Source organism: Epinephelus lanceolatus, chromosome 7, assembly GCF_041903045.1.
Source record: "Epinephelus lanceolatus isolate andai-2023 chromosome 7, ASM4190304v1, whole genome shotgun sequence".
Lineage (NCBI taxonomy): Eukaryota > Metazoa > Chordata > Actinopteri > Perciformes > Serranidae > Epinephelus > Epinephelus lanceolatus.
In genome coordinates this window covers 29,297,982-29,323,468 of record NC_135740.1, presented here as the reverse complement: position 1 = coordinate 29,323,468, position 25,487 = coordinate 29,297,982, and the positions used below count along the sequence as shown (strand labels likewise).

Here is a 25,487-nt window from a genome sequence, read left to right as displayed (position 1 = left end):
ATCCCAGACCGAGAACCAGAAGCCAGTGCACCAGTCACAGGGCGCCCCGTGTCACTCAGAAACCCAAACTGACAGAGGAATCGAAGAGAGGGGGCTCTCAACATTCCCAAACAGCGATCAGCGTGCAAGTCAGCAATGGAGAGTGGCAGATCTCTGATGCGAGGCGAACCAGTTTCCTCCGGGCAGTGTGACCGGATCTGCGTCAGTACCAGGAAAGTATCTGACAGGCAACAACTCCACCACCCTGACACCACGAATACTTCCACAAGAACATGCCCCCACAAACCCCAGTGTTTACATGTGACAGACTGTTGTGGCTGTGTTGAATATATTGTTGTGAATATAGAAATTATTGTACTGTAACTGAGTCTTTAACTTTTGATTTATTTGAACTTTTTGAAGTATTTTTTGTAGTGCACGTTTTTACTTACTTGTTACTGATTAAAGTGTGCACCAAAAGAGAGAAAAAAAAAACACTTTTTAAAAGAACTCTACAACTTCTGAGCTTGGATTGTCTGCACACGGATCTCAACATGGAGCTGACTTAGCCGGTGACTAGCAGCTAACGTTATTGACAGCACAAGCACAGTGCTAACAACAGCAACAGCGCTTACAGAGCTATAGGTGGGGGGAATCGGTGGGTGGGCACTATGCTTCCATAAGAACGCCATTATTGGTGGTATTTGTGTGTAATCACGATATGAGCTAGCATATTAGCTATCCAGTGGGATACACACAGGGACTTAAATGCACTAAACATCAAAGAACTAGTAGCGAAAAAGGCGGATTGTTGCGCCGCCTAACTCCACTTGTGTCACTGCCAAAAGGTTAAACTTGAACACACCACAGACTACAGCCAACAGCCAACTAGCATGTACGTTCTGTGCTCTTCATACCAGCAGGCAGCGGTGCTCTGTATTTGTGATTAAAAAACAGAGATTGGATACAAACACAACGGGTTCAAGATGCTAGTTAGCAGTTAACAGTCTCTGCACCCAGTGTTAACAGAGCAAAAGATACTTACTGTGTACCAGCGAACAGTAACACAAACAATCATGAATCATTTCTGCTAAAGAGCTCAATGGCTAAAAAGAACTTATCTTACCTAATATAACAAGTTTGTTTTGATCTTCCACATTTTGAATTTACTTCCTTTGCTTTTCTTACTTCCGTTTGTCTTCTCATGCACTGAGCTGAACTGCCAATCAAAGGAATTTCACTTTCTGATGGGCTACGCCAGGTCTAATACCAATTCAACATGCTAAATGAGCCCAAAAAAAGCAGACAAGGGCCAACTAGTGCTAATGATGCCGGACACACTGCAAAAAAACTAGGATGACAGACACTCACTGACAGCCAAAAAAAGTGACCAACAGTCGACCGTTGGTTTGGCGTGTCAGGGTCAGGGTCGTAAATATTGACAGTTGCACTGGGGCCCATGGGGTGGTCACTGTATCTGTTCTCTCTAGAGCAAAGAACAGGCCCTTGCCAGTAATTCAACATGCCACCTCAGAAATACGCCTGTGTTCAAAGGAGAACACACGCTAAAAGACAAGTGCTGTCATCTGCTATAAGTGCCCTTGAGACAGCACACCCATCTCTGTCAATGTTTCTTTTTTCTTTTGTATAAAAAGTCAGTAGAAATCTATAACAAAATGATACGTTAATTTTACATAAACTATAAATTATTCATTTAACAAATCAATTTAATGAATAATTTCTCATTTTATTTGGTAGTTTTGTAATATACAGATTTGCAGTGATGATGGTAGTATGTATGTTGATGCTGTCCAACGTCAAGTCTGTATTTGATCATATGACCATACTATAAAATATATGAAGGCTGTTTTGACACAAAATCTGGCACAGGGTCCGTCATAATAGTGTGTACTGTACGCCACTGGTCAGGGCCCAAACATGCATGTGTGACAAGCTGTAGTCCAAAAAGTTCACTCTTTAGATTGTACAGTCACTAAGAAGGATATAAATGAGAGAGGCCTAAACTGAATTTTGTAATAATATGTTAGAGGAAAATATAATTTTAAGCTGACCCTGTCAAATTGCGGGAAATCCTCTGAGCTTGCTGGGTTCAAGATTTATTTGGAATCATTTTTCCAAACCCTGGGATTAGAATTTGAGGACCCCCCACATGAAAATCTCCTGCACTACCAGTTGAGCTCACACACATTAATGTGCCTGCACAAGATACTGTGGTGTGTGTGGCTGTAACCTGTCAATGTATACACTGTGGGATGTATACTGCTGGTCACAGCTAAAATCAGACTTGGTACTTTGACTCTGCAAACAGTTTCAGTGTATTTTAATATTATATATCTTTTCAGTAACTTAACTTCGGTTTAATAATTCCGGCAGAGAGGTGCGTGTTCTCTTTCCACCACTGCAAACATCTGTCAAACATCAGTAAGAGATGACAAGCAGACAGCACAGATATTGACTACATATGAAATGATGTCATAATTAAAACTGGGCAAATTCTCCCTTAACCACATGCTACTCAGCGGGTTTCTCTGAAATCCGGCTATTAGATCGAAAGATTTTAACGACACTGTTGACAGTGTGCGGTTGTGCCGATGAGATTAGAGCAGGTGTCAGTGCTGTGGAGGAGTGAGCTGCCTGCATTGTGATTAATGAAGCAGCTCGAAACTCCTCTCTGGGCATCTATTGATTCAGTTCCGTGGCCGGCCTTGCGCTGAATTAATCTGCCTGCAAATATGCAAGACTTATGCCTTCTGCTCGGCTCGGACCTGCAATTTGAGGCAGACATGAATCCACCGGCTGACACTCAACACCCAAGAGTGGAGTCTATCAATGTGCTCTGTGATGAAGTGTGAGGAGAGTGACACAAGTGCAGTTAAAGTTATTTTCGCTCACATGAATGTGCCATCGAAAAAACATCTGCGAGAAAAGTTATCATAAAACTGTACTGAACGTTTAAACGTGATGATGACTGTTAGATGAGGTTGTATTAATGTCAAGAGGCGAGACAGCTGGGGTGGAAACGTCTGCATAATCGATGCACAATGCATCAGTGCAGCTCTGTTAATGGGTATAAACGAGTTCATCTGAGTGTTTGGGCTCTGTTGTAAAGCTGAGAGAGTGTGTACGTCATGCTTTGACACATTACTTTTCTACACAGCTTAGCTTCACAAGGACAGGGGGAAACTAACACAGTGTGATTCACTGGTGGTGATATTGGAGCTCCGCCGCACACCACCTCCCTCTAACCCTGACCGTGTCTCTCTCTGTGTCTCCGCGTACTTTCTGTTTTCACATGGACTGTTAACAACGAACTGTGGCCTTTCTAACTGAGCCACAGAGAGGACAACTTAAAAAACTTAACTGAAGTGGCCTCAGCTGCAGTTTTAGGGCAACTCAGTGTTTTTACTGGGACCACCGTGGAGAAAACATATTAATTACCTCCACCAGCAGAGCAGGAGCAGGAGCAGGATTACAGGAAAAGCTACTGGCCCTATTTTTGTGAAACCTGTTGGAGGGGTGTAGCAGGGGCCAAGGAGGAATCCACACAAATTATTGTCCACTTTCATTACCGTTGCATGATAGGGCTTTGGCCTTGGCGGAGGTCTGCGCTCTCTGTGTGCCCTTCTAGTTCAATATAATTTTATTTGGAGGGAAGTGACTCCTGAGAGTTTTCTCTCCATCTCTCTGATTTGTGTTGGTCCTGTCTCTATCATTTTTTTATAACAAACAATAAATTCTTCTGGCAGGGGACTTTGTGGGTTCTATAAACCTGTCAATTCCCCACATCTTCTGCAGTTATGGATTATATTGAATGAGTAATCAGCTCTAGATGGGTGTTGGGTGTTTGTTCAGAGCGCTTAATATGAGGTAAGTGAAACTGGAATCCTCATAAACAAGCAGACGCAAAGCTAATATAATAATGATTACATACATTCATATGTAATTTTAGCAGCCTGGTTAATTAGCAGAGAAAGCTGAGTCGCTCTGGATCCAGACTCCAAACTGATGAGGGGAAGGCATGAGAGGAAATGGGGCTATCACTTCTGTTCTGAATAAGCAGGGCAGTCAGAAGCTTCTGCAGGCCAACAGCTTGCAGGGGAAAAAAATGCTGCGGAGATGGCAGGTGGTTCCGGCTTTAATGGACTGTTTCCCTAAAATAATTTGTGGGACAGGTGGTTGCCAACGTTGACAGGGTCAGTACTGATTTCCCCCTCGTGCAATTCCCTGCTCTTGTGCCATTCAAGTCTCTAATGGAGGGCAGCTGGCACCAAGTGACCCTCTCAGTGATGCAGATAATGAACTGCAGTTTTGTTTTTTTTCCCCCCCTTTTGGAAGGCAGCGGAGTCACACTGGCTTTTAGCTTCCTGCTGTGCGTCTATAAAACGAGAGCACGCTTTGTTGAGCGTTCTTGGTTAAGGTGAAAGATGTTTTTTGTCTCATCTGAGAGTTTTTGGAGATGGAGCTGCCCTAGGGCTTAAATGAGTCAGCCATTCGCATGCCATTGATTTCCAGTGGGAGATGAGAGGGAAAGTTGCTGTGGAGGTTAATCTTGAAATCAATTATTTTTGAGCATATTTTGCCCACTGCACTGTCAGCATGACATGCCAGGCTATCTCTGTTCTGTAACTGGGGTTGTGTTTTAGCTTTATAAGTTAGTTTTGCTACATTATTATCAGGCACTACGTCTAAAAACACATGAATCACATAGAAAGAGAAGAGGATGCTCTGGACCAGATTTAGCTATTAGCTCTGCAGACCTGGGGCTGATAAGTGAAAAAATGATTTTCAAATTGATCCAGACAGATGAGACTAAATAATGGCTTCAACTAGAGCTGGCTATGGTTCAAAAAACATACAATACCAGTACTCTTAAAGTGATACTGATACCAATAGAGTACTGAATTTAAAATAATCCTTCCACATTTTATGCATCTGTTTTTATCAGACGCCACAGATGTGTGATATAGCCACACTTTCTAAATGTTTTGGTGGCACAACTTTGTCAGCTCTGCATCACCACACTACAGGCTGTATAGGTTGTAGCTGTTGCAGTATAGGGCCAATCACATGTCGCATTAAATCAAAGGATGCTTGCAGCGTCTGGCTGCGAGCAAAACCATACAAATTGCTATTTTTTCTAGATCTGAGTACAAAAAAAAGATCAAATGCAGGTATTATTTGACTGGATAAGTTTCAGTACCACTTGGCACTGGGTTATTTTGGTCAGTAAGATAAAGGTTTTGACCCAGACCTCGAACATTGAGAATAGACGTGCAGTAAACGCATCATCATTAACATAAAAAGAAGGATAAACATTAAACTACAGCCTGTTATGTAATGTATGAAACACAGAGCTGTTAAAATAGGTTTTTTTAGATTCTGTATTTGTGTCAAAGCTGCTGGTTGATCATATGAGTGTGACTTAGTGCAGTCTCTTCACTGGGAAATATTCTTATTATCACAATAGTTAATTAATAGTTAGTGTCTACGCTGCTGGTAATTGTGGAGGATAAGAACTCACATAGACTGTAAATGAATGTAAAGAACAGCTGGAGGAAAGTCTGCACACAGGATGTTAAGTGTAGGTCACTGTGGTGCCACCATCACTGTATATGCCATTTATAGTAGCATCACGTCATCACTTGCTGCCAAAATAAGCCAATTAGCTTTATTGATTTGTTGTGAGCACCTTAAACAGAGAGGGAACCTGACAACAAGGGGATCCAATTCAATTGCAATACAGTAAATAAACAGGAGGGCTGCAGTGGGCAGGCTGCCACAGTGTAGTGGAGCTTGTTATTATATTACACTCAGGGAAATTACTCAATGACCACAGAGATGTCCTCAGGTTATGGAGAGTCCAGGAAATGATACAAAGGAGTTAATTTTCTGATTGACGCACTGAAGCTGCGTCATTGATTAGCACCACATGATCCATTGATTGATTTGTGTAATTGTTTCATAGAAAGAAAAAAAAGGCAAAAGTGCAGTTGTGTGTGTGCCGGTGCGTAAAGTGTCGTTCACATCCCCGTGTGTGGATGGAGCGGGTGATTAGTCCCGCCAGGTTTCTCTGGCAACCCTGTCTCCGCTCCGTGTCCATGGCAATGGACAGGCAGTTTACTTCCTTTCTTTCCTGAGAGGTGAAGGAGATGGTGTTTTTGTACGTCATAAGTCATACGCTCAGGCTACGACACCGAGAAGGCTCCGCGCGTCATGGTAGTACAGATGTGATGCGGAGAGAGAAACACAAAGGGACATTTCAACAGGATGCCAGTGACACGATGGGATACCACTGCCATCATTTCAACCTTTAATGCTTACTCTGAATGTAAACACCGCGCGTGTTCTCCATCTGCAGCCTGACGCTCTGCAACACATTGCTTCATGGCTCTGCCTAATTGTTTTTAACGATCACCAAGTCAATGCAAGTAAAGCATGTGATCTGAAACCGACACATCGTGCAGCATGTAGGCCTACAGTAGCGACTGCTTAGATCTCAAACAGCAGCAACATCCACATGCACCGTGCTGGGAATGATGGCTCCACCATCCACTGGCTGCTATTGTTTCCAGTCTAACCTCGGGGTGATTGGAGCAGCACCATGTAAGGGGTGGGGGGGATGAATGGGTGCGTGGTCGCGATATTAAACCTGTGATTGAGGGTTAAAGCAGTCTGTGCAAGGCAAGGCTCGCTTCTTACCCTTGGAAGCATCCTTGTCTTCTTTAGGCTTCGCCACTTTGCCGCTCATAGATCCCAGTTTGGATGTGTAATTCCCGATTTAGACAAGAATCGAAATCCCTTTAATTGCTGACTGTCCTCAATGAAATCCTTACCACAGGTTCCAGGTGCTGAGATAAGGGTTCTGTGGAGAGAGAGAGGAGGGATGTTCATCAGAGATGGAGCACAAACAGCAGCGGTTGGTGTCTAAAGCAAGGGGCCATGTAGCGAGACAATGGACCGTGGGAGCTGCTCGAGGAGCGAGCTTTATCAATTGGACATCAGTGGGAACATCCAAGTGTTGATGCTGTCTACACACACTGACACGCGACACGACAAAGAGCCCATATGGTTTCAATAAACACCAACAACCATCCTGCTGTGTGTGTATGTGTGTGTGTGTGTGTGTGTGTGTGTGTGTGTGTCTGCACATCCTTCATTCTCCTGTGTCTTAAAACCACGCGTTGACCTACCTTATCTCCTCCACGTTTTCTGCTACATCAATGCACATTGATGAAAGGAAATGCTCCCACCATGAATCCCGTTATGTTGCATACAAAAATCACGACCTGCTCTGCTGTGACAAAGGAGAGGAGCAAACAGCTGAGAAATGGAGCGCAGGTTGTTTTTTTTTTCCAGAGGTTTTCAATCAGCGGTGGAAAGGAAAAAGAAAAATAGAGGTCAAAGACTGAAGCGTCCTTATGTGCAAACAAAGCCCAGGGGGAGAAATGCCATCCGGTGTAGCATGAGCGACCAGGTTGTCTTGTGTGAGGCTTTTCCTCCTGACGGGCTGTGCTCCTCTAAACGCTCGGCAGGCAGGATCAACAGGATACACAACGTGAGAGCGCTCCCCCCGTCACAGCGCCAATTCACACCGTGGACATTTGCTGTTTGCTTTTTTTTTTTTTTACTTCAGCAGCACCGCTGAGATGAAAACGAACCCCGTCCGTCAAGATGCATTCACTGTGTGAGCTGTGTTTGTGCGATGTGGTGGAGAATTAAAGCGGGATGTTGCGCTGCATGGTGCACACCATCTTGCTGTTGCTCTCAATCAGTTGCCTTTGCAGAGCAATGCGTCATCCCATTCACATACAGCTTGCGCATTTAGCCTGGGATCTGAGGTGCTTTCTGTGACTTGAATGAATAGAAATCACAAGTTAATTAATGTTGTGCGTTGTAATTTAGATTAACTGTATTTAAACAGGAAAACTTAATGAAATTGCATTAAAAACAAAATATTTCCGTAGAATATAGGCTATAGGGAATCTTGGCTGCTTCAAGAGGCTGACTGTAAGCTATGTCCAACTATTTGCTCAGCCTATATGATCAGATTGTGAGACACAAAAGGCCCCCCAAGAAACACAGACTTTGTGGTGGTTTTGCTTTTTTTCTTTTCTTTTTTTTGTTGTTGTTGTTGTTGTTGTTGTTTTGTGTCTCTTTGTAGTTTTTAGGCATCTTTTTGTGATTCTGTGTCTTTTTTTCTGGTCATTTTTGTCTTTTAATGATTGTGTTGCCACTCTTCCTGGTCTGCACCTGTCTCCTCCAGTTACATTTGGGCACAAAACTAAGGCACAAAAAGCACAAAGTAAAGAACCTTGCTCTGACTGTGACCTGTGTTTTGAACCTGAAGTGAGAAACATCACCAAATATGTATTTTTCCATCTTAGAGACGCCCGTGTGCAACCTCTTTTATCTAAAGAAGACACCAAAAAACGTGTCCATGCTTCTATCTCCAGCAGACTTGACTACTGTAATGCCGTGTTCTTAGACCTCTTGAAGAAATCTTCAAACTTTGGATGATCCAAAATGCAGCAGCACGTGTACTCACCAAGACTAAACATCGAGAACACTTTACTCAGGTTTTGAAGGCTCCTTCCTGTTCATTTTAGAATTTATTTTAAGATTTTGCTTTTAGTTTTTAAATCTTTTAATGGACTATAGCTCCTGACTTTTTAACTAATCTATTGGTCAAATACATTCCTTCCTGATCCTTAAGATCCTCCACCTCTGGCCTACTAAATGTCCCCCAGAGTAGAACTAAAAAGTGCAGTGATGCTGCATGCAGTGTCATTGGCCTTTGTCTCTGGAACAGCCTTCCAGAGGAGACAGCTTCAAACGAAATCTAAAAAAACCCAATGTTTTTAGACTTGTATTTTTGTAGCTTTTATTTAATCAATTGGTATGCACTTGCTGTATGAACTGTAGGGCCCCTTACACTTTGGGCCCCTGGGCGTGTGCCCTGTAGGCCCGTTCAATAATCCATCCATGAGCCTATAATACAAGTGTATATGCGTCACCATGGGTCTTGCAGGTTAAGCAGATACTGGATGGCTGTGATTTGTCTCACCTCTGGCTCACATAAAATTGCACTGACACCAATTGTGAAACTAACTGAGGCTGAAAGATCAGGTCATGCAAAAGTGGTAAACAGAGCTCAGAAGTGTCATGTAGAATTTAAACAAGAGCTCAAACTGGAAAAGAAGAGGCAGGATATTTGAGTATTTGAGTGAACCTCACCAGATTTCCTGAAGTCACTGGAGGATATAAAGGGCTGGATAAAAGCCAGAGGATCTGCCACCTCTGTAATGACAATCTTTCGGGGATTCAGTGCCAAATTTTATCCAATTTGAACTGCCCATCTATGTTTAAATTCATTTGTTATTACAATCAGATAAGTCAGAACATATAAAGTGGGTGCCCTCTTTAAGAATGTCTTTCTTATGTTCAAACATAAGCCAATGCATGTGCCATTGTTTGGTTATTACTGTATGTTATGTTCCTGTTTCATACCATGTGATCATGGTTTTGAGTCACATAAAACAAATGAACTGAAAATAATCTCCACCGGTCCAGCCATTAACTATCTAGTGCCGCCCAGTAAGTTTGTAAAGCATTTGTTGCATATAGACTAACACTAGTGTTGTGTGAAACAAGGTCACTGCAACTAGATTAAATACATAATGTGACAGTAACAGCTTGGATGCATCAGTTGTACCATTTCCCCCAAATCTCTACTGCACACTTGTGCACTCTGAAAAGTTTTCTCCTGACAGTGCGGGTCAGCAGAGTTTAGACTGCCGCATCCACCATAACAAAAGTGTCAGTGACAGTTGCATAATTTAGCTTGTTCAACAAATTTTCATGATACCACAGCACAGGCAGCGGAGAGAGCTACTTGTGCCTGTTCCAAAAAGTTGACACCTATTTAAGACCAATAAGAAAATGCAAGCCAAGTAGTTTCTCCTTTCAGTTTACTTTGTTAAGAAAGAATTCAGGACAATTCCAACTTAACTTTAAGAGAGGTTTAACCAGGTGTGAAATGGAAAGAAGCATGTCAGAGCCGCCTGCAACAATCTATAATCTTGCTTTGTCATCAGCCCAGTTATTAAAGTGTAGGTTCACCCAACTTGCAAAAATCATATTTTCTTATGCACCTATCTGAGCATGCAAAAAGTTTGGGATTTATCTGCCCAGGTTTTGCGATATCTGTCCTCAAATATTAGTGTTGTTTCCCCAGTACAGTGGAGGCACATTTAATTTCATTTGTGAGCTTTGACAGTCAGCAGAAATACATTTTGCTTCCAGGAACAAAGTGCTGTTTGCCAGCTACCTCCCACCAAGGTCTATACAGCATGCTGGTGTCATTTATTTTATCTTAAAGCCCGTGGGGTCCTTACCTTTAAAACCTTTAAAGATGAATCCTAAAAGTTAAACCTCATCCTTGGATTCGCATTAAACCATCCACTTCCAGATGGCAAATGAGCGACACTTACGGCCAAAAATCCAAATTGTCTCCAGGCCCCTTAATCCACTTTTAAGGTCAATATAGTAATTATAATTCTGCGTATTAATTTTATCAGCTGTCATTCAGAAGTCCCACTCCGATCCCTGTTCAGTTTCTGCAGGTTTTCTGTCACATCTCTCGGCCCTGCAGGTCCGTTTGCACTCAGTGACAGCAGAGGAAAAAGACCTGCGGGTTGAGGGTTACAAGGTCTATATAGTTGCTATTTTTAGAAGAAACAGGACTCCTTCCAAACTTCCTTTGCATGCTCAAATCATCCTGAGACGTGTAAGGCATACTGTGGCCTGTTTGGCCTGTTTACACTAATTGCTCTGCCTCACGTGGTTAAATTACTAAAAAGTTCAATTATGATATTTCTGTTTTTAATAGTCATTACAACACATTGAGCTCAGATTAAGGTAACTGTAAAACAACCAGGTCTCTGGTTTACTTCATCTTTTTTATTGTTGCATTATGTCTGTTTCTGTCACAGTATATGGCATTTTACAGCATATACACATTCATTTTATTGTGCATCCCTTGTTGAGTGTCTGTGCATCATCTGTGTTGCTTTATATAGCATTAGCAGATGGCTGTCTTCAATCTCTGGTTGCACACTCAGTGAGTAGTTCACCTGCTCTTTGCATTTTTATATATGACTCTTGACTGTTACAATTTACAACTATTCCTGATAGATTCTCAACATCTCTCAGTGGTTATTGCAATACTTCTGTAATGGAGACAGCTGAGTCATTGTCTATGTGCTTCTTTACTGTTATTAAATCACAATTTAAAGACCCAAAAAATTCCTCCTACTACTTTCAGTCAGCTCCATTTAAAGGGCTTGGCTCATTTATATTTTTGATAAAATGTATTGATTCGTACTGTTTTCTTAAATCATGAGATCTGACAGCTCATTAGCATTCACTGGCAGTGAGCAGGTGCATGGTTACAATTTATGATAGCAGCTATCATAGAAGTAGAGTGAGAGTAGATCAGACATTCTCATTTAAATCAACATATCAGGATGGTCAGTGGAGCTGATGTTTTTATGTGTACTGTCGCCATTGCAACTGTTGTAGTGGGGCAATTTCTTCTTTTTTTAAATAGATTTTAACAATGTATATTTCTTAGCAGGTATCAAACTTAACAAAGCATACATATGACGAGGAACAAAGCATGAAGTCCAATCACAGTCCTCCCCATTCCCACTAACCCAGAATAACAGCTGGAATATTGTCAACAGGACGGTCCTCCATCTTCTGAATAGTGCAGAAATGGCAGATGAGTTGACAGTCAGGTTTGTGGGCTAACCTCTTTATATTATAAAGTTTAACTTCTGAAAAACAAACTCTGCCAAGGGGCGGCACGGTGGTGTGGTGGTTAGCACTGTCGCCTCACAGCAAGAGGGTTGGAGTTTGCATGTTCTCCCCGTGTCAGCGTGGGTTCTCTCCGGGGCACTCCGGCTTCCTCCCACAGTCCAAAGACATGCAGATTGGGGATTAGGTTAATTGTGCGTAGGTGTGAATGTCAGCGTGAATGGTTGTCTGTCTCTATGTGTCAGCCCTGCAATAGTCTGGCGACCTGTCCAGGGTGTACCCCGCCTCTCGCCCAATGTCAGCTGGGATAGGTCCTCCCGCGACCCTCAAGACGATGAAGCGCTTAGAAAATGGATGGATGGAAACCAAGATGCAAAGGCGCTGAGGGGAGGTCTTGCTACGCAGTCTCATTCCGAAGTCATAGAATACTGGCACTTGGGCAGTGACTTCCATGTCAGACAAAGATGAAAAAAGCTGTCCTTTCACGTCAGCATGATACATGACTTAGTGCCGTTAGTGTGTGACAACAACTGACAGCATCAGGGGGAAACACAGCTGGACAACAACTAAGTTAAGAGGGCTAAAACTCAGAGTAGTCAAAGGTGGGAGGGGTGGTGAATGGGTCCAACAATTGCTATGTTTCCATCCAAAAGTGATTCAAATCATTGGGAAATGCGCATTAAAAGAAATCCGAATCCTTTGTGTTTCCATTAAATGTACGGACTTTGGTGAAAACTACGAACTTGCGCGAGTTTTCCGCAGAACCGGAAACAAAACAAGTCTCGCATTCTTCTTCTTCTACGTTTTCTGGCAGTTGGCAACCAGCTTGTAAATGCATTACCGCCTTCCGACCCGGAGTGTGGATATCACCATGGAGAGAGGTGCGCTATGTCAGACTTATTTCGAACATAACTGTTTCCATCCCCCGTTTTGCGAATCAACATTTTTTCGAATCAACCAAAACCCGGCTAAAGCGAGCATATTTTAGTTTGTGCGAATCATGGGATTTTAATTCTAATTTTGGCGTTTCCATCATAATTTTCCAATGTGATACTTCTAGATGCGCATCTAAACAGGCTGATGGAAAGATGGCTAATCACTGACGTTCAACCCAGAAGCCAATATTCGCTTCACATATGAATATAAAGTCAAACCCTGTTATTTTTTTCTAAACCTAACCACATGCTCTGTTGTTGAAGGAAGAAATCGTCAATTCACTGTCCCGACATAATACCTTTATTTTGAAATAGACTGTATGCAAACTGTACATTTCCTGCGAAAATGAAAGCATATTTTGAAAAGACACAATTCATGTAACAGGCTGAAGTTGATATGACATTCCTGGACGACAACAACAGACACACCCAGGCTGCCTTGCACATCATATGTAGACATGGAAAGTACACAACCAAGAGGCGATATGTGACAAGGTCAAAGTGATAATGTGTCGGGCTTTGCAGTAACGACCATATGAGCAGTGGAGTCGTACATTTTCAAATAAGCAATCTCTTACTTTTGAAATATAATCATAACTGTATTTCCCTGTTTCTTTTGTTGTCATAAATGTCACGTTTGTTGAAACATGTAAACTGAAACAGTAGCTGACTCAGATGAACAAGCGAGAGCAGCTGAGTGTGACCGCAGGGATAAACATCCTGCAGATCAGCATACACTCACATCTACTGTAACTTTCTGAATCTAGAGCTGGTGATTGTTGGATCAGCGGACTAACTAGATGACTAACAAGACTAACTAAGACGGTTTTGGTGAGTTTCATTTAGTTTCTATTAAGCTTAAATGAAGTGTTTACGTAATAGTTAATGTTAGTTTGGTGAAAGAGAGAAACAGATTGGTGTACGGTTGTATTTTTCTGTATGATAAGAAAAATAGGTGTAAGAATAGGCCTAAACAGAATCCTAAAACTAGTGAGTGTAACCCACTTTACAGACCCACTGACATCACAATAAAATCCATCCATCCATCCAACCATCCATTCTCATCCCACTATCTGGGGCCAGGTCACAGGGGCAGCATGCCAAGCAAACGTCCCTCTCCCCAGCAACGCTTTCCAGCTCCTCCTGGTGGACCCCGATGGGTTTCCAGGCCAGATGAGATATGTAATACCTCCAGTGTTTTCTGGGTCAATCCCAAGGTCTCCTACCAGTGGGACATGCCCAAAACACCTCTAATGGGAGCCCATAACATCTAACAACAATCGCCATTTTCTTTTGTATTAGTCAAATGACTATGGCAGACGCCTTAGTGTCTTTTCTATTCATTTTGTTTCTATGCATCTATCTTAGCACCAGCCCAGAATCAAGAGGACTGTGAATCGATAGGAGCTGACCATCCAGTAACTGAGGGGTCAAGGAAGTGACACTGAGGGGGGGAGGGGACGATCATGAGGGGGGGGTGTTCATAAGAGATGCAATCATTCACTTAGCCTGCAAATCAAAAACACACATTCAATAATCAATGTTCCTCTTCTCAAGAAAAGAAAGTGTTAAATTACATGAAAATATCGTCTTTTCGTCATTATATGTACAATAACTTGTTGTTTAGTGGTCTCAAACAGGGTGTTTTTATATTATAGTAAGTGAAACCCTGACAAAACACAATTATCACAATTTTAAATGACTTATCCTAAAGTTAGTCATCACATTTATAAATATATAAACCAAAAGAGAGTTCATGAACAGGCAGTAAAGGAGGGGGAGGCTGCGTGGTGTGGTCAGGAGATATATTACATTATGTATACATATTTGGAAATGTAAATAATGCCTTAGTGTTCCTACTGAGACTGTGAGACTGTGAGTTATGTCACCATAATACTTCTTACCTCACCTAATGGGATACACAGGAGTGTGGACATGAGCCAGAGCTCTGCCTCAGCAGCAGGGCATGTGCACGTATGTCGGGAATGAGGTATAAAGAGCGAGGGTTAGAGAGAGTGTACGTAAATGTCAGTGGGTTGTGTTCCAACTGTGTCCATGGCCTGTGGCCCCCTTTGACCTTTCCAGCAGGGCATCGCCGTACAGTGCTACGTTCACCCCCAGCCCGTTTAAAGCAAAGCCCTGCAGCCCAGTTGGTACAGCACAAACAAACTCCTGACTCACACTCTGTCACCTCTGATGTCACATCACAGGCTGCGTCCACTCATGCCACAAAATAACCCTGAATCACTCGTGTTTGTCTGCTGATTGTTGGATTTCTGCTGGAAAACGCGACGTCACCTCATGAAACATTACCTCATGAAACATTTATTAGAACGCTCTTATGAGAGGCATGTTACTGTAAGTAATGTTTCTACAGCATCTACTCTGGCTTACATGTTCATTCAAGATCACACTATTTCCACTGAACAAACCTTTTAAAACATGAAGATTAATATAGACATTCACTGAAATGCATTCTAAAACACACGTCAGTTATTATTGAAGCATGTACAACCTTTAATGTGCAAGTTTCCCTGTTAACCTTGTTAAAAATTCACTTTAATTTGTGTTTGGGACCACTGATTGGTATTTTTCATAATTATTAAAAATAAATGTTAAGATCTCAGCATTTATAAAAACTTACACACACTACCCATTAGGGTTGGAAATCTCTCTGTGATAGACGATTCGATACATATCTAGATACATGGTTTACGATACGTTTCAAAAACGATATATTTTTAATACAGAACGATTCGATACGATTCAATACAGTGTAGGAACGATACTGTTCGGTACGATTCAATACGATTCTATGGTTAACATTTGTTGATGTAGACATTAATCATATATTATAAAATAAAGAAGCCAATTCTATAAAAGTGACATTCTTACAGTATTTTCAAATTTGTAAAAGACCACATCCCCAAGCATTGTTGCTGTATGGCACTGGCAAAAATAAAATAAAAAGACAAACTACAACAAAATCACACATTGTCTGTGTTTTTGTATGTATCTTATATGGACTTGAGTCTGGAATAAAGTTTATCATAACGCTGTACAATATAAACATAAAGCAGAATAAAATAATAACATGCAATGTAGGGGCAGAATCTGACATCTGTTATTAGTTGATATCATGGACTGTGATGACTAGCAGCTTATCACTGACAGCATGTCAGACTATTTCTCTGTGTTTGCTACACTCTGTGTTTATCATTTATAAAAAGATAAAGCACTTTTCTATAATACATCACTGATATTTCAATGGAATAAATTACTTATTGACTTATTCATACTTCAAAAACAGCATCAATAAGTGATGAACATAGGGGGGATCAAAATAAAATAAGTAAATAAAATAAAAATCAACCAGCCACCCTCCTCCCCTGACAAGTAAAGAACAGTCCCTAAAGTGCGGTGAGGTTTGTGGAAATGTGAACGGCTCGTTTCTCTTCTGACACGTCACATACCTGTGTGCTGGTGCTGCCACAGCTCGGCTGTTCAGGTATTTTTGGGCAGTCATGACACCGACAAAGACTTCTTGGACCTGGAGCCGGGCTTCTCGGTCGCCGCCGTGGTGCACTATGGCCTACGTATTTGATAGGAATATGTATTTCTGTCTGTGTCTGTGACCCCCGTTCAACCCACAACTGGCAGGATTCGCCAGTTTCTGCTGTGGCTTGGCTGCTCCCTGGTTTATCCAACCAGCATTAGCTTCTGTTCCTGAGCTCCACCGGTCAAGCTGGCGCTGATGTTTACATCCATTATCGTTATCAGTAATGCCTGCTACGGAGCATGCCGCCGGGTCTCGCGTTGTTTTAGAGATGCAAACTGTTAAAGCCAGTCAACTCATTGCTTGTCTCGTGATACCCGATCCATGACTTTACAATCGATTCATCTAAGGATTCATGGCTGATTCGTATCGATTGAGGAGGCTGCTATCGACGCAGCTGTATCTCTCGCTTGTCAAACCATCTATCCGGTCGTATCGGTTAATCGTTCCCAACCCTACTACCCATGTCACCTGAGCACACCATACAACCCTAAAGTATACTGTAGAATGACAGTGTTTATTGTCCAGTAGAGGAAATTTATAGTGTTGGATATTTATCATTTCTGTTAGCAGCATCTAATCAAAGATGAAACTTTGAGGGCGGCACAATGTCATATGGTGAAGAAATTGCATGTTCTGTGTTTATAAGGATTTATTTCATGGCACTGTGGTTTCTTCCAATAATTGCTGAACATGTTGAGTTGAAGGGAAGCACAACTATAGAGCACTTTAAAAAGATGTACAGACAGTATTTTTAGGAGGTATGCAGAAGAAAAGGGGGGATGCTGATGGGTTAGGGCTTAATGAAAGTGTAGCACGTCTTGAATCTAATGAGTGTGAGATGGAGGCATGGAGGACTTCCCGATCGTCAGGACCAGTCTCCAAGCCAGTAAAGTGGTGAAGATGATTACATTCTTTTGGGATAAAGAGAAAGAAGGTAAAGAGGTTGACACCCTAAAGAGAGCACTGAAAGAGTTAGGGTCAAGCTTTCGGCCCTGTAATTCAGACAGTATTAAAGAACATTGTCCAGAAGTTAAACAAGGATGAACAGAGCCAAAGGATATATACAGGACTGGCAGAGGCCTGATCACATCTGTTACAATTCAAGAGACCAGATATTGTATTTATAAGAAAATGATGCATCTACTCTAAGTCCAGTGTTGAAGTCTTCAAGATCGGCTTTGGTCTTGAGACTGGCCTCAAAACCACTTTTCTAAACCTTTTTTTCTCATCTCGGACTCGACCGCATTTTGACTCAGTCTTGTCTCCTCCTCTCTTGTCTCAGAGGAGGAGGACTCAGGATTTTATTTCAAGATGGGTCAAGACCACGACTGTATCATCACTATCACTAAATTGCCCCTGGGATAAAGGAGTGTTGAATAAAGATGGTTAAGTTGATTTCATCTCCTTAGTGTTTGTTTGCTCACAGAAAAACAGGCAAAATCCCTACACATAAAATTCACCTCTGCAATGCCTTTTGATTATTTCATTAAGACATTTAAATATGTGTATGTATGTATATACATATATATATATATATATATATATATATATATATATATATATATATATATATATATAGCAATAAAAGGGGTGAATAAAAAGAAATCTTCATCTGTTTTCAGTGTGTTTTCTTGGGATTGTGGATCTTTGAGATCCATTTGAAGAGTGCCTTTTGTTTGCATGTTTCACTTTTTATCATAAGTGTTTTACACAGTGTGGAACTTAAACTGGTCTGGTCTTGGTCTTGACTCGGTCTCAACCCCTCAAAGTCTTGATTTTCTCTTGGTCTCAATACACTCTGATCTCTGGTCTTGCTCATAAGGTCTCGGCTAAGGTGATCTCGACTACAGCGCTGCATAGAGCTGAAAATGTGTATTCACCACATCCGTCAGTTCAAAAATCAATTTCCAATCGCACAGACAAAAGCCTCTCGCCCCATCTGCACACTCAGCTGACTTATAAATCAGTTACAAACTAACACCGGACCAATAGTAGAGCAGCTGCTTGATTTGTAACTTGCTGCACTGAATATCACCCATGGTGATATTTGTAAAGAAGCCAGTATGGGTGCTTGGAGGGGTCAGTCCTAAAAACCACTCTGTGGGGCAGGCAGTGAGGTGTCGCTGGGTGATTAATGCTCCAATATTGTGCAGCTGGGTTACACATCTGCCACTGTTTGTATGTGTTAGCCTGATTCCAGCTCTGAGTGTGTGTGATAAGGTAATCAGGCTGGTTCTGTTACAGGGGTGCTGATGACAGTGGATACAGACTGGAGGTAGAGGAGTGTTTGTGTCCATATTTTGTGTAACATGGGCTGGATTTACCACAATCTGCTATCTCACTCACATTGGGCCAAAATTTACATGAATCTCTACGTCTACCACTTTCACGCTTATCAGTGAACTGCAGGTTTACAGTTGTCATAAACTGTGAATTTACTCAGTTAATATAGAACATGGACACTATGAAAATATATTTCATTTACTTGTTCATACTTTGGAAGTTGTTAAGAGGTTAAGATTATGCTATATGGAGGAGAGGTCAGTGTCATGTGCTGGGTATCAAGCAAAGCAAATAAAATATTCACATGTTGTCATCTTAAATATGATGAATAATAGCAGCAAATGCAGCATAATAAAAACCGAGGCCACACCAGTGTATGTGCATTTGTGTCTGCATGTTTATGTTTGTCCATAGGCTCGCACATTAAAGTGATATATTTCATCAAACACTACTTGCGGGACGGTTGCACCTGCTCATTTATCTCTGAGCGTCTCTGATCTCAGCCGCACTGACCTCAGTTTCAAAGGTCAGAATGGGGTCAGCAAGTTATTTCAAAACTAAAGAGGTCAGGGTCGAAAGGTGCGACAGGATGTCGTATTTCTGTCACGTCTCCCTATAACACACCACATAATTGACTTGGCCGCTCCCCAGATTGCATTTTTATATCTCTCATGTCACAGAGTCAGGGTATATTTCAGCTGAGGGACAGATGATCTACATGTTTCTGCTGCAGCAGCCGTTTATCTCTGGTGATGAAATCTTCATCCGTCCACTGGCAGGTGAGTCGTTAGCACCTGAAGCGTGTTTTTCTATGTGAGGAGCGCGAAGCTGGAATGGATTTATTATTGTGAAAAATGTATTTGACCCATTTCCACCTCATTGGCTCGGTCCAGTGTAGCTTTTTGCAAACTCATTTTTGACATTCAGCAGGAAAAACACTGAGCTTCGCGGGCACTTTCTGACCAGGAGGGATGGGAGCTCCACTTTTCATTAACGGTGGCTGAACATCCCCGAGCCGGCAGCGTCTGTCAGCTCGGCTGCATCACGGCTCACAGAACCAGGAGTGGACTTGAGCTCTCATTTCTGAGGAACTCATAATAGTACTGTGTTTCTGGGTCACTATTGGAAAGAGAAAGCATAGTTAGGAACATACACTCCTGCAAAGTCAGGCAGTGGATTTTCTTTCTTAACTCATCTTCATTTTATCCCACAGCTGCACATGTACTTACTTTAATGAACACAAATAAGCATGCATCCATAAAGTATACCTTTACAAAATTAACTAAACCTATGGACTAATTAGACCAAGCAATACTGGGTCACTGACCCACTTACAGTAGCCTTACCTGGTTTAAAATGGAATCACACCAGGACGGAAATATGTTTTCTCCTTGTACTCCAGTAAAGGACTTGTGGAAGAGTTTCCACCTCAAAGTAAACTCGTTGATTACAGCAAACTATCAAACCAATTGTTAAGACATCAGAGTGTTTGTCTTGGTGGGGATGCATGTGGGCAAGCAGGGGGAATGGGTGCGAAACATCAGGCTTTCAAATTACAAAAATGGCTGTACTAATTAACGGAGCGAGACTCTCAAATATCACATTAATGTCAATGACTTTATCTAGAGAAGGGGAGGAGGGGGTGATTGAGGGGAGCAGAGCTTTGAGGCCTGCGGTGCTTCTTTTTACAGCTCACATCATATGAGCTCCCTGTGGATATTACTGTACAAGCTCACATGACTTCAGTGTTGTGAAACGCCCAGTGACACAAGTGTGGATTTAGTCTTTGAGTATCAAACGGAAATCATGTTTCCCTTTATTTGCCAGTGGCGTTATCTCCCTGCCCGAGGCCTCAGCACCACTGAACCATGTTCATGATAATGTCAGCCATAGTTTCAGAGATCTACATCACCAAGATGAAAGTTTCGGCCTTCTGAAAATGGCTGTAATATAGACTGTTTTCAGACAAATTAATCACATCTGTTTTCTGAGACCTGAGAAACCATAAAACGCATAGCATCAGGAAATATTCTGATTTTGCGTTCTTGCCAAGAGTAAGAAAAAAAAGTTGATGCCGCTATTTAGTCTGTCTATTAGACGGACGGTGGTGCAGTGGTTAGCATTGTCGCCTCACAGCAAGAGGGTTCCCGCCTTGAATCCAGGGTGGGGGAGCCCTTCTGTGCTGAGTTTGCATGTTCTCCCCATGTCAGCGTGGGTTTTCTTCGGGTACTCCGGCTTCCTCCCACAGTCCAAAGACATACAGGTTAATTGGTGACTCTAAATTGTCCGTAGGTGTGAATGTGATCGTGAATGGTTGTCTGTCTCTATGTGTCAGCCCTGTGATAGTCTGGTGACCTGTCCAGGGTTTACCCCACCTCTCACCCAATGTCAGCTGGGATAGTCCCCCGACCCCAACAGGATAAGTGGCTACAGAAAATGAATGAATGGATGTTTGATATAAAGCTACAACTAGGAGAAGATTCGTTTAGCTTAGCACAAAGTCTTGAAATGGAGGGACAAAAGCTAGCCTAACTAGTCCTGGCATCACCAAGAATTAATCCGACAGGTACAACTTTTTTGTTTTGTAAAAAAAGACTAGCTAGATGGGCTAGCTCATCACTGCCGCTTTGTACTGCGCTCAAACGGCAGCTACTGCTGATATCGGGATGCTGTCATCGCAGAATCGTAGCATCCACCCTCCGGTCCCCCCCGGTTAACACCGTTAGCTCTGTCAGCAATGTTGGCATTGTTTAGTGTTGTTTATGGAGTTAGCATCGTTAGCTGCTGGCCGCCAGTTCAACCCCCTCCATGAAGAGAACTGTGTTTTTTGTTTATACTGAGTGAATATTACTACATCATCTCCGTATAATCTCTGCTGTTTTAGCCAATGACATTGTAGGGTACTTTTCTGTGTCTCCTGAGGATTTCACATAACAAACATTTTATTTGCCTGCACCTGATGATACGCTGCACTCGCTTTAGGAGCACACACAACGTCTAACTGCTCATTTAGTCCCCAGTTCCTGTAATGTTCTTGACAGCAGCTCATCTTCCTCAGGCTGATGAAAAGCACAGAGGGAAAAAAGGTGACCATAAACCAGAAGTGGCACTGAGTCATTGTTTTGCAAGTCACAAGTAAGTCTCAAGTATTTGCACTCAAGTCAGCTCAAGTTGGGGTGGCTGTGGCTCAGAGGTAGAGCGGGTCGTCCACCAATCAAAAAGATCAGCGGTTCGATCCGGGCTCTTCCAGTCTGTATGTCGAAGTATCCTTGAGCAAGATGAGTGTTTTTTGAGATATATATATATATATATATATATATATATATATATATATATATATATATATATATATATATATTTGTTAAAACATGTCTGTTGGAAGTTGTTGCGTCTCCATCTGTAGTTTTCACCTGCACATTTGCATACTGCAATTTGTTTTTTGTTGACCAGCGCCTAGTTTCTATACGGCATCAAAATCATTTTTGGTGTAATATTCTCCAACTGGCACTCAGTGACGTAACATAAGTTCGTCATGGTTCTCTCCTTCAGCTTGATTGGATGCTCTCGGATTGTTTCAAGCACAGTAGGTCTGAGGAATTAAGTGTGGACTCGCTGGGAATGAATAGCGTTAATGATTAGTGATTCAGGAAATGAAGGGAAGTATATTGATTCGTGGCACACTTTTTAAATTCTTTTTAATTTTTGGGCTTGGGGAAAGGTATCAAGTATTTTCAAGTCAAAAGGCTCAAGTCCAGTTGATGTCATGAATCATTGGTGTTTAAGTCCTTGTTGAATGTTTTGATTTTATCAAATCTAAAGTAATCAAATTGTTACTCAAGTCCAAGTCACGTGACTCGAGTCTACATCTCTGCCATAAACTAAACTAGAAAGATGGAGTGCTTGCATGTCACCGTTACTGTCTTCTTGTTACATCTGTATTTATTTATTTTTATTTATTTACTTTTTATTAATCCCCCTGAGGGGAAATTCAATGTAAGCTAATATAAATTCAATATAAGTCCACACATGCGAATCTTAACATTTACATGTTATAGCCTGAAGAAGCTCTGAGCTCGTGTCGTCCCTCTGTAAAACCTGGAAGGAATGGCTGATCTTATTAAACAGCAAGAGCTTTAAATATCATTAACATGGCATCATTCAAATGTCACCATGAACAAACTCAGAGACAACACTTTAACTTTGTGTTACACACTGTAGCCAATTTAAAAACCAAAATCTAATCCAGTCAGGGATTATTATTGAGTCCACAGACAGCTATATTAGTGTGATTAGAATGGGACAACAAAGTGTTTGTCTTTGTAGTGAGTGCCTGAGAGCTGCTGCCAAAACAAATAGGGAGTCAGTAATGAGTTTAGATGTAAGGTCACTGTGGGAGAAGAGTTTCAGTCCAGACACTGTCAGCCCCGACTGACACAGTCAGCATCTCGATGGTAAAATCTTCCTTCTGGTGAGTTTTTCATCTAATTATAATTCAAAACGCAGACCCTACTGATGCAACAAACCTTTTACAGCATTTAAAAATACCAGAGATCTTTTTAGACTTCAGATTCAGCTATTCCTGGTGTTACTTTTCACATTTAAAGCCTTGTTCATCAACTTGAAAGTGCCGTTATTTTTTGATACCATTGATTGTGCCTTTAAATATCACAAGACTGACTAGAAATAATTCAATTATTACTGTGTATCTGTGGTTGTACAGATTTTCCCAAATCTTCTCTTGTTTGAGCCCTACAAACACTCTGATCCACAACTACAGAAGAAGCTTTTTACGGCAGCAGAACATAAGCCCTCAGCAAATGACACTGTGTCCCTGGTGAAACACTGAGGTCTGGGCTGACTGCAGCCCAGGAGATACTGCGTGGTAAGAATCGATAGCACTGAGCAAGCATCAGAGTTTTTATTATCTGCGAGGCCCTGACTCGATCCCCAACTGTAGTGACTAATCTAATTGGAGCCGACACAGACTCCCGGGCTGTGCGGTGCTGCCAAAGAAAGAGAGAAGACAGAGATGTCAGGGAGATCTTCATAAATCAATAGTCAGTCACAGACAATTTTACTTCCTTCCATCCACAGCGTTCATCCGAGAGTCTTGTTAGCGTACTCAGCTCACAATTCATCACCTCAGTGCTAATAGCAAAAACCATTGTTGCTATTTTCTCCTGTACATACTGTAGTAAGTCCAGTCAATTGTCTGTATCCACTCTGCCATTAAACAAGGCTAAGAGACTGTGTGGAAAGTGTGCCACTGGGGTTATCAAGCCCACAGACTCTCCACAAGGCTCAGCAACAGACTTACATTTAGAAATATGACTCAACCAGGGCAGTGCAGAGTGTACATACAGAAATGTTTTGGACTATAGTTGGAATACCTGTGAAAATCTTTACCCCAGAAAAACTGCTCTACGCACTACAACTACTTCACTCTGACACTCATCCTGGCTGGAGATGATCGAGAAGCTCTCGTATTGAGCAGACAGTGTTAATTACTCAAGTGAAATGAATTATTCACCCGCTGAACGATTCAATGAAATATAAATGCCTCCAGTCAATAGTTGCCAACACTCGAGAAGACTTTGGACTCCCTCTGGGGGGATTTCATAGCCAGTGATGGGCTGTATCTAATACGCCAGACCACAAAACGACACCGGAGTTAAATCTTGAACTGGCACGCTGAATCAGCTCGAACCTCACATCACCCTTGACTACTGCATCATCGTCTTGGGTGTGTATTGACCACTGACCCAAAAGGTATTCATCAATTTTTCTTTACACTCCCTACATGTGTTATTGTTTTGTGAGTCAGGCCAACTTTCTGGTTATTTGCCCTTTACCTAGTTCAGTCAGGGCCAAATGTAACAAAAAATATTTCCTGCCTCACACAACATACAGCCTATTGTACACACACAGTTTGTGGTTTCCCTGCCTCTAGTAGAAGATGAACTTTTCAAATAAGGCCATTTTTTATGCATACATTTGGTTTAATTCTTCCCCCAGCACTGATGGTAGTGTGTTCTACCTCAGACTGAGCGCTGTCTCTGTGCTGCAGTGATAAATAATGGGGCACATGATCCTATCACCCATCTTTATTACTGTCTTGCTGTGTGAAGTTGAATGACTGAGGTGCATGTGCGCCATCTTGTGGTGAAAGGGCAAAAATGCAAACAGGTGCAGGTTTCAGGGGGTATGCAAGGGACACGTCCCACTTATAATACATTTTGAACATGTGCTTTCGTCTGCCCCAGTGAAAACATGAAAGTAGCGGAGGACTTTTATTTTTAAAGACATTTATACTAGGGGTGCAACTCATTTGATCAATAACTGATACTGATATTGATCTATCCACTTTTTCCCCACCTGATTTTAGTGATCATCACGTCTCCTCTGTAGTGGAATCAACACCATATTATACATTCATACTCTTATCATGATGGCCTACCTGCAGATGGAGACATGAAATACAATACTTTTCAACGTATGTAATATTTATTCATTGTTCAAAATAAGAAAATGGCATGTTGGCCGATTCTGACAGTCCATTTTAAAGCCAATATCAGCCAATATTAATGACATGCTGATGTTACCATGCATCCCTCCATAAATTGATTCAAAAATGCACACACTGGTGTAAAAAAATAAACAGAATGCAAGAAATGAAGTGTTAAATGCTGAAAATGTTCTAGTAGAGGACCCTAAACTATGGGGTCAGATCAGTCTCATAATGAATGAACTCACACAGGGTTTCTCACGAATGCACATGCTCTGGTTCACAGTTGTATTTCGGACACACTAATACACACGATCTGTTTCACAAATGCACACGCTCTGGTTCACAAATATAATTTTTATGCAAAGTTGTAATATAAATTCGGAAA

The 25,487-nt window shown here is 41.7% G+C and overlaps 1 protein-coding gene across 3 annotated transcripts in view; it reads right to left on the bottom strand.

The window, feature by feature from the left end:
• The window catches only part of fgf13a (fibroblast growth factor 13a), a 147,108-nt gene extending 136,447 nt beyond the window's left edge, over nt 1-10,661 (bottom strand). Inside the window, exons 1-2 of one of the 3 annotated variants that reach the window (XM_033633366.2) lie at nt 10,395-10,661; nt 6,700-6,862 (exon numbers count right to left, since the gene is read on the bottom strand). In XM_033633366.2, the coding sequence (XP_033489257.1) occupies nt 6,700-6,748 (49 nt within the window). In that variant the 5' untranslated portion in view covers nt 6,749-6,862; nt 10,395-10,661. Of the gene's footprint in view, nt 1-6,699; nt 6,863-7,190; nt 7,769-10,394 lie in introns of those variants that run through there. The other 2 variants (XM_033633365.2, XM_033633368.2) reach the window with 2 other exon arrangements.
• Nucleotides 10,662-25,487: the final 14,826 nt, after the last annotated feature.